Consider the following 8,350-nt stretch of genomic DNA (forward strand, 5'->3'; position numbering starts at 1 on the left):
TTGACGAGATTAAGAAAGACTTCTGTGTGCTTCCAATTAATGTAGTTCATCTAGTAAAATTATACGTGCATATAGTTACCTAACTTCTCTGAACACCAATTTCCTTATTTGTAAAATGGAAACAACACAGGAGACAAGAATAGCATGTCAAGTATGACCACGGAAGACCAGACATGCCACTTTAAATGAAAGTCTGGATCAGGATTCTTCTTTTTTTGGGGGGGGCAGAACTGGGGATTGAACTCAGGCCCTCACGCTTGCCGGGGAAGCACTTATTCCACTGAGCCATCTCCCCAGTTCCTAGGATTATTCTTATTTTGAGTAATAGCCCAAAAGAAGCTCTTTACCCCTTTTAAAGGAAAATTTACATTTTAAAAGTTCTTTTTCATTTATTTGTTACAGGGTCTCCCTACGCAGTTCACACTCCTAGTGATCCTCCTGCGTCAGCCTCCCCAGCGCTGGGATTACAGGCATGCGCCACCTTTTATTAAAAGAAATCTCCACTCCAAAAGAAAATCTCCCTGTACCAGAAAGAAAAGAGTAACTTTAAATCAGAAGACGCTCCTATCAGTGAAGAAATAACAAGCCTGACTCTTATGTGCCTTCGTTTTCCTGATTGCTTTCTATTAACGTGCCTTCCGTACACTCTCACTTTAGCTAAAAGTGACATTCAAGCCTCAATTCTAATCCATCTCTTGAGTATTAGAGGTAGACACCCACTTCCCTGGTATCCCTGGGTATCTAGCCCCCGTGGAGGTAAGACGCACGTGTCGAGAAGCTTGCTTTTCTTCACTTACTCTCTTCTGTCGGGTGGACTCCAGCCGGAATTTAGAACTGTTTTCCTCCCCCACAGCAGCACTATTTACCCCTCAACTTCTCCTAGGACTGCTACGGCCCTTCAAACCGGTGAACATGTTCAGACTACGGACCTCGAAGCCAAGCGAAAAGCTCGGAGTGCAAGTCGACCTCAGTATCTGAGAAGCTGTCTCAGGCCCCACCCCAGGCGGCCTTGAATCCCTGCAGCAAGACAGCTGCCGGCTTCAAGGGCCGTCTGAACCCCTCATTCCGAGTAACCGCTCATCGGAAGAGGTCCGCGATGAGCTCAGCGGCACAACCACAGCGCGCACCGCCCAGCGCAGCGCCGAGCACTTCCACGCGGTGGCGCCCGCGCTCTCCCATCGCAGCGCCCGCGGGGCGTGGAGGCTCCCGGCCCGCGGCCGTCCGGGGACCAGGCCCGACCTCCCTCCCGCAGCGGGCAGCTGGGAAGCGACAGGCCCACGCCAGCGGGCCGCGGGGACCTCCGGGGTGCCGTGCCAGGCCCGCGCTGCCTCGTCCTGCAGGGGCGACGGGCTGGGACCGCTGCACTCTGACCCCTAACCTTTGACCCGCGGCGGAGGGGGGGGTGCGATCGGTGGCACAGGGGTGAGCCGCCGGGTGGTCAGGGGCCCGCGGCGGCCGGGCTGGGGGAGGGGCGGGCCCTCGGGGTTCTGTTTCCAGCGCCGGAGCTCGGCGCATTCCAAGAACGGTGGCGGCCCGCGGACGGCCCGACGCCCCTGCCGGCGTGCCGGTCGCGGCGAGCGCTACCGAGCGGGGGTCAGCGCGCTGAGCTCCGAGCAGGACCGCAGCGGCTGAGCCCGACCTCTCGGCCCCGGGTCCCGGCGGCTGGTGGGCGGGGCGGGGCCGTGACGTGCCCCCGAGGCTCCGCCCCCGAGGCTCCGCCCCCCGAGGCTCCTATATAAGGCTCCGCCGCGCGTTCGCACTCGCACAAGTGGAGCGGGGCGTCCGTGCGGGCGGAGCGGGCTGTGGGCTTGAGGGCCGGAGCGGCTGGGACGCGTCCGAGCCCGGCGGTGGCCGCGGGTGACAGCGGGCGACAGCGGGCGTGTGCGGGCCGCGGGGGCGGGCCATGGAGCTCTTGCGGACTATCACTTACCAGCCGGCCGCGGGCACCAAGATGTGCGAGCAGGCGCTGGGCAAGGCTTGCGGCGGCGACTCCAAGAAGAAGCGGCCGCAGCAGCCCGCCGAGGAGCCGCAGGCGCAGGCGCAGGGGCCCCCCGCGGGCGCGCACCACCACCACCACTCGCACTCGGGACCGGAGATCTCGCGGATTATCGTCGATCCCACGACGGGGAAGCGCTACTGCCGCGGCAAAGTGCTGGGAAAGGTGACCGCGGCGGGCGCCGTTGGCCGGGCGGAGGGGCTGCGCGGCGGGGACCGGGGGGCGGGCGGGCGGGCGGGCTCTGGGGCGCCGGCCGCGCGGGGGTCGCTGCGGTTCTCTCGGAGGCTCGGCCTGCCTTCCGCGGCCCGAGGTCCCGGTGTCGAGCCTCGAGCGAGGCGTGCTGCGGCCGACCCGGCAGCGCCTTCCACCTGCTCCCCAGGGAATTTCCCTGCCACGTCTCTCCGCACCTCGTTTTTCCGCTTCTCCCCATCCCACCCCCCTCATAAAGCGGCTCCTTTGTAAAGGGAGAAGAGAAACTGGATCTGCTGTGTCCAGGAATGAGTTTCCCTCTGGGGTGGACCTTTTTACAAAGTAGACTGTATCTGTCCACTGTTCCCTTCTCCGGTGTTTTGCCATCTATTTATTATTCATTTTAAACATCGACCCTCTTTTATTGTTGTTGTTACTATTATTATTATTATTATTATTACTATTATTTTCCTGCCATGCTCAATGCCATCTCTGCTTTGTCTCCTTTCAGGGTGGTTTTGCAAAATGTTATGAAATGACAGATTTGACAAACAACAAAGTCTACGCTGCAAAAATTATTCCTCACAGCCGAGTAGCAAAACCTCATCAAAGGGAAAAGGTGTGTGTGAGTAGGAAGGAAAGTATTTCTTTGTGTGAAGGGATGGCCCTACCCTGTTAGACGAATGTCTTCTGCCTGTGGAAGCAGAGAGGCTGAAAAGCTAATAAGCCTTACCTTGTGCGTTCTTTTAGATCGACAAAGAAATAGAGCTTCACAGAATCCTTCATCATAAACATGTAGTGCAGTTTTACCACTACTTTGAGGACAAAGAAAACATTTACATTCTCTTGGAATACTGCAGCAGAAGGGTGAGTGTTCAGTCCTGCTTCGGTACTTTTGCTTCTCAAATGCTGACCTACTGAGGTTATATTTTTTTCTCTATCTCAGCCGTGGCAGTTAATTATACCAGGGGGTCAGTTTTCATAACTCCTCCTGTAAAAGGAAATCACTGGTTTTGGTAACTTTGTTTGATGCATTCTTTTCTTTTTCTTCTCAGTCAATGGCTCATATATTAAAAGCAAGAAAGGTGTTGACAGAGCCGGAAGTCCGATACTACCTCAGGCAAATCGTGTCTGGCCTGAAATACCTTCATGAACAAGAAATCTTGCACAGAGATCTCAAGCTAGGTGAGCTGATGGATGGGCTGGAGGGGTAGGCTTTCTTTTTCTCGGTCCCATTTTTCTTAGCAGTGCTTTTCATCGGGGTTGCTCTTGCTCAACCTTGCCTTTGAATGGGTAGACTTTAATGGCGCATCTGCCTGCACCCTCAGAGCAGATGCGTGTGTACCTCACTAGAAGACCTCATTGTGGGAATCACATTTGTTTTATCGTTTAGGGAACTTTTTTATTAATGAAGCCATGGAATTAAAAGTTGGAGACTTTGGTTTGGCCGCCAGGCTGGAGCCTTTGGAGCACAGAAGGAGGTAAGAGAAAGACATCCCACCAGCATGCTGAGAAGACCACACACACTTCATTATTCTCCAGCTAATATTTTAGAGAAGCCTGGCTGACATTTAATCTGTAAACCACAACAATATCTGTAGTAGAAACAAACAAGTAGTAATTGCTCAAACTGGATCAGGAAATCTTATGTTTCTGCTGCATTGATTATTAAAACAAAGCAGTCTTATATATTTGCTTGAAATACATAAAAATGTGCCATCTGTCCCTAGTCTCAGTATGGGCTGTAAAAGCAGCATGTTACTGTAACAGAATGAGCAAAACTCAGTTATTCAAGCAGCACAGATCGAGTTTTGCCAAACAGAAATGGCATCTAGTACTTTCTTTCCCATAGTTTAAACAATGGAGAAGTGCCTAACGAGATCTTGGTGCTTTTCTTTTCAGAACAATATGTGGTACCCCAAATTATCTCTCTCCCGAAGTCCTCAACAAACAAGGACACGGCTGTGAATCTGACATCTGGGCCTTAGGCTGTGTAATGTAAGTCAATGCACTGGAATGATCAAAAAGTAAATGAAGTTCAGATTTTGACATTCAAAAAACAGTTGCTTTAGGACCATTCCTAAAACTCTGTCTCTTTGCAGGTACACGATGCTGCTAGGAAGGCCTCCCTTTGAAACGACAAATCTGAAAGAGACTTACAGGTGTATAAGAGAAGCGAGGTACACGATGCCATCGTCCTTGCTGGCTCCTGCGAAGCACTTAATCGCTAGCATGTTGTCCAAAAACCCAGAGGACAGGCCCACTTTGGATGACATCATGCGACATGACTTTTTTCTGCAGGTTGGTGCAGTAGCTTCTGTTTTCTTGCTCGTGTTGTTAGTGGCACTTGCCTGACAGGTTACTAAAGGTCTTTTCTTGATACTCCACAGGGCTTCACTCCAGACAGACTTTCTTCGAGCTGTTGTCACACTGTTCCAGATTTCCATTTATCAAGCCCTGCTAAGAATTTTTTTAAGAAAGCTGCGGCAGCTCTTTTTGGTGGCAAGAAAGACAAAGCAAGATATATTGATACACACAGTGAGTTCTACTTCTCTTCTAGTATTACATTTAAACTTGATAAATGAGTTCTAAAAGACTTAGCAAAACTTAAGACAGTGTGTTTGTGTAGTACCATTGACCTTTGATGTTTCTGGCCTAGGAAATGCACACCTCCAAAGGGGATTGACAGCCTTTTGTTTTGTAAACATTAAAGTGTGCCTTCTGCACAAGTTTCCATTGATCGCACTGATAAAATGCTGGTTTTGCCTGAAATGCTGGTAAGCTAGTCAAAATGACTAGCTCAGTTCCTGCCTTGTTTAGATGTAGATTAACACTCTTAATACTTTTCTTTGATTTACAGATAGAGTGTCTAAAGAAGATGAAGACATTTACAAGCTTAGGCATGATTTGAAAAAGACTTCAATAACTCAGCAACCAAGCAAACATAGGACAGATGAGGTATATTGCAAAAGCATAATATGGATATGCACACACTAGACCATTTCCAATCCCTGTTAATTAGCACGTTTATGCCACTGAGGCATGTTGCATTTACTAAATACTTCTAATTCTTCAGAAGGGAAGGTACTGTCTTTTACTTTAACAACGCATGCGCTTGGCTTGTTCTGCTATCTTTTACCCAGCTGGTGTCTATTGCTTTCTGATTAATTTTCCCTGCAATTGCCATCAACTCATCTTAATCTGGAGTCTTGGCCGTAAATGAATTGAAATATTGAGCTCATTGCATAATCTGTCTCTTGTAAGGAACTCCAGCCACCTACCATGACAGTGGCCAGATCGGGGGCACCTGCGGTGGAAAACAAGCAGCAGATTGGTGATGCCATTCGGATGATAGTCAGAGGGACACTCGGCAGCTGTAGCAGTAGCAGTGAGTGTAAGTGGGTGTTAATCATATTTTAAGTAATACAATTATGATACTTTGGTATATAGTAAGCAAAATCAGTGTGCTTTGTAGCTTAATTTAACACAGAAGCAATAGCAGAGGAATTGGAAAGGGATAAAAATCTAAGTCTTTAGAAGCAGTGAAGAGAAATTCAGTCCTTAGCAAAGCGAAGGTTTTATTGTTAAACGTCTTGTAACTTCTGCCGCTGTCTGACTTCTTAGGCCTTGAAGATAGTACTATGGGAAGTGTTGCAGACACCGTGGCAAGAGTCCTTCGAGGGTGTCTAGGAAATATGCCAGAAGCCGACTCCATTCCCAAGGAGCAGCTGAGCACGTCGTTTCAGTGGGTCACCAAGTGGGTCGACTACTCTAACAAGTATGGCTTCGGCTACCAGCTCTCAGACCACACGGTTGGAGTCCTTTTCAACAACGGAGCTCACATGAGCCTCCTTCCGGACAAAAAGTAGGTGTTCCTGATGATGCCGCCTGTCTGTTTTCTACTTTGCACTAAAGAAATCTGAACCAAAAGCTCACCGCTGTTTCTCTTTTTCTCTCTTGTCATTGTTGCTGTTTAGAACCGTTCACTATTACGCCGAACTTGGGCAGTGCTCCGTGTTCCCGGCAACAGACGCCCCCGAACAATTCATCAGTCAAGTGACGGTGCTGAAGTACTTCTCCCACTACATGGAGGAGAACCTCATGGATGTAAGCACCGTGGCTTCAGGTCAGGGACATGCAGGGTGGTGTGCACAGCAGTGCCACCGGCATCCGGACAAAGCTTGGTAGAGTCGCAGATGCTCTTGTCCTGCCCTAGATCACTAACTCAGAGTCTCTGGGAGGCAGGGGCAGGAGTCTTCAGACCACTCTTGCGCTTGCTTTAGTTGGAGAGGCATTGGCTTAGAAGAGCGTGGCGCACACTATGCAGTCTGCATAGGCAGTGACACCTCTTTATTTCTTTCAGGGCGGTGATCTCCCTAGTGTTACTGATATTCGAAGACCTCGGCTCTACCTCCTTCAGTGGCTAAAGTCTGATAAGGCCTTAATGATGCTCTTCAATGATGGCACCTTTCAGGTAATTGAACTCTCTGCAGAAGTACATGTTAAGGGCCTAAAACTTACTTATAACTATCCAGTTCAGTTGACTGAACTGTCTTAATTCTTGATGACAAAGAGAGCTTTAATATCTCTTTTCCTTTCTTAAGGTGAATTTCTACCATGATCACACAAAGATCATCATCTGCAGCCAAAATGAAGAATACCTTCTCACGTACATCAATGAAGACAGGATATCGACGACTCTTAGACTGACAACTCTGCTGATGTCTGGTTGTTCATCGGAACTAAAGAACCGAATGGAATATGCCCTGAACATGCTTTTACAGAGATGTAACTGAAAGCTTTCTCCAATGGACCCTATGGGACTCCTCTTTTCCACTGTGAGATCAACAGGGAAACCAGCTGAATGACCTAGAGCATGTTGAAGAAGAAAGACAGCTGGTGGTACGAAAACAATCCCTCTATGGCCTGCTGGACTGGTTGGAACCAGACCAGGCCGAGGTGTACAGGTCTTGACTTGGGACAGTCCACGAGTGAACAGAAAGTAGTTGCCCTCGAGATACCTGACGCGAAAGAGTTTTTCAGAAAATTCTGCAGAAAGGTTCATTGACTCTTAACTTCTCGCTGTTGAGAGCGTTTCAGCCAGAGGACTTGGAACTGTGAATATACTTCCTGAAGGGGAGGGGAGAGGGGAGGAAACTCCCATCTTGTTTAAGGCTGCAATTGGTGCAGCTTTTGGCTGCTTAACTGTGAACTATGGCCATATACAATTTTTTTTTTTTTTTTTTGTTATTTTTGAATACACTTGTGGCTGGAGAAGTGCATTCCTTGTTAATAAACTTTTTATTTATTACAGCCCAAAGAGCAGTATTTATTATCAAAATGTTCATTTTTTTATGTTGGTCATTTTAAATTGTTGGCAATAAAGAATATGAAAAAGCACAAACGCTGGCCTCCTGTTCTGAGTATTGCGCATTGCCACCTCACCCCTGGACTTAGGGATTCTGGGCACTATGCTGTGACCCTGGGCACAGAAGCAAATCAGAAAGACAGAGCTTCAGTACTTCTACCAGTAGCTTTCAGAGACTCAGTTGCTAATACTGAAATTATAACAGACTTTTTTTTTTTTTTTGTATTTTAGAGGAAGGTCTACAGGGTGTTCAGGGTCTCACTACTGGATAGGACTTGTAGTAATGTACTTGTTTTCAGCCTCCAAAGAGCTGAGATTATAGGCATGCACCACCACACCCACTCTCAATTGCCATCTCAGCTCACCCTGAAGGGCAGGGACAGCATGGCAGGCCTAGGGATCGAACCCCTGGTCCCTGTGCCTGCTTGCAGGTGCTTTAGTCCACTGGGCCATTTGTCTTTTCTTTCTTTCTTTTTTTTTCAGTACTGGAAATTGAATTCAGGACCCTGCGCTTGCCAGGCAAGCACTTATGCTACTGAGCTATCTCCCTGGCCCCCTGCTGAGCTATATGGCTGGCCCTGATAACAGACTTTCTGAGTGGCTCTAACATGAGAAGTGTATGGTGAAAATGTCACTCTGATTGCAACTGGTGTCTTCCTAGGACCTTCTCATGCTTAATCTAGAGCTGAAAGGCAGAGTGAAGAACTCTTGTCAGTAGGAACCTGAAGTTTATCTTAAAATGGGCAAAGCTGTCACCTGCCTACCACCCAATTCCATTACTCAGTTTAACCTGCCAA

The 8,350-nt window shown here is 48.7% G+C and overlaps 1 protein-coding gene across 1 annotated transcript; it reads left to right on the forward strand.

The window, feature by feature from the left end:
- The first annotated feature begins 1,757 nt into the window (after positions 1–1,757).
- Plk2 (polo like kinase 2) lies at positions 1,758–7,589 on the forward strand. Its single transcript, XM_004623078.2, has 14 exons — positions 1,758–2,161; positions 2,697–2,804; positions 2,936–3,052; positions 3,241–3,370; positions 3,579–3,666; positions 4,088–4,183; positions 4,288–4,486; positions 4,576–4,723; positions 5,046–5,143; positions 5,450–5,579; positions 5,810–6,050; positions 6,163–6,292; positions 6,549–6,659; positions 6,790–7,589. Exons 1-14 carry the CDS (start codon positions 1,904–1,906, stop codon positions 6,979–6,981), a joined length of 2,046 nt encoding a protein of 681 aa, XP_004623135.1. The 5' UTR covers positions 1,758–1,903; the 3' UTR covers positions 6,982–7,589.
- The last annotated feature ends 761 nt before the right edge of the window (positions 7,590–8,350 follow it).

This window comes from Octodon degus, unplaced genomic scaffold (genome assembly GCF_000260255.1).
Source record: "Octodon degus isolate 3935 unplaced genomic scaffold, OctDeg1.0 scaffold00001, whole genome shotgun sequence".
Taxonomy (NCBI): Eukaryota; Metazoa; Chordata; class Mammalia; order Rodentia; family Octodontidae; genus Octodon; species Octodon degus.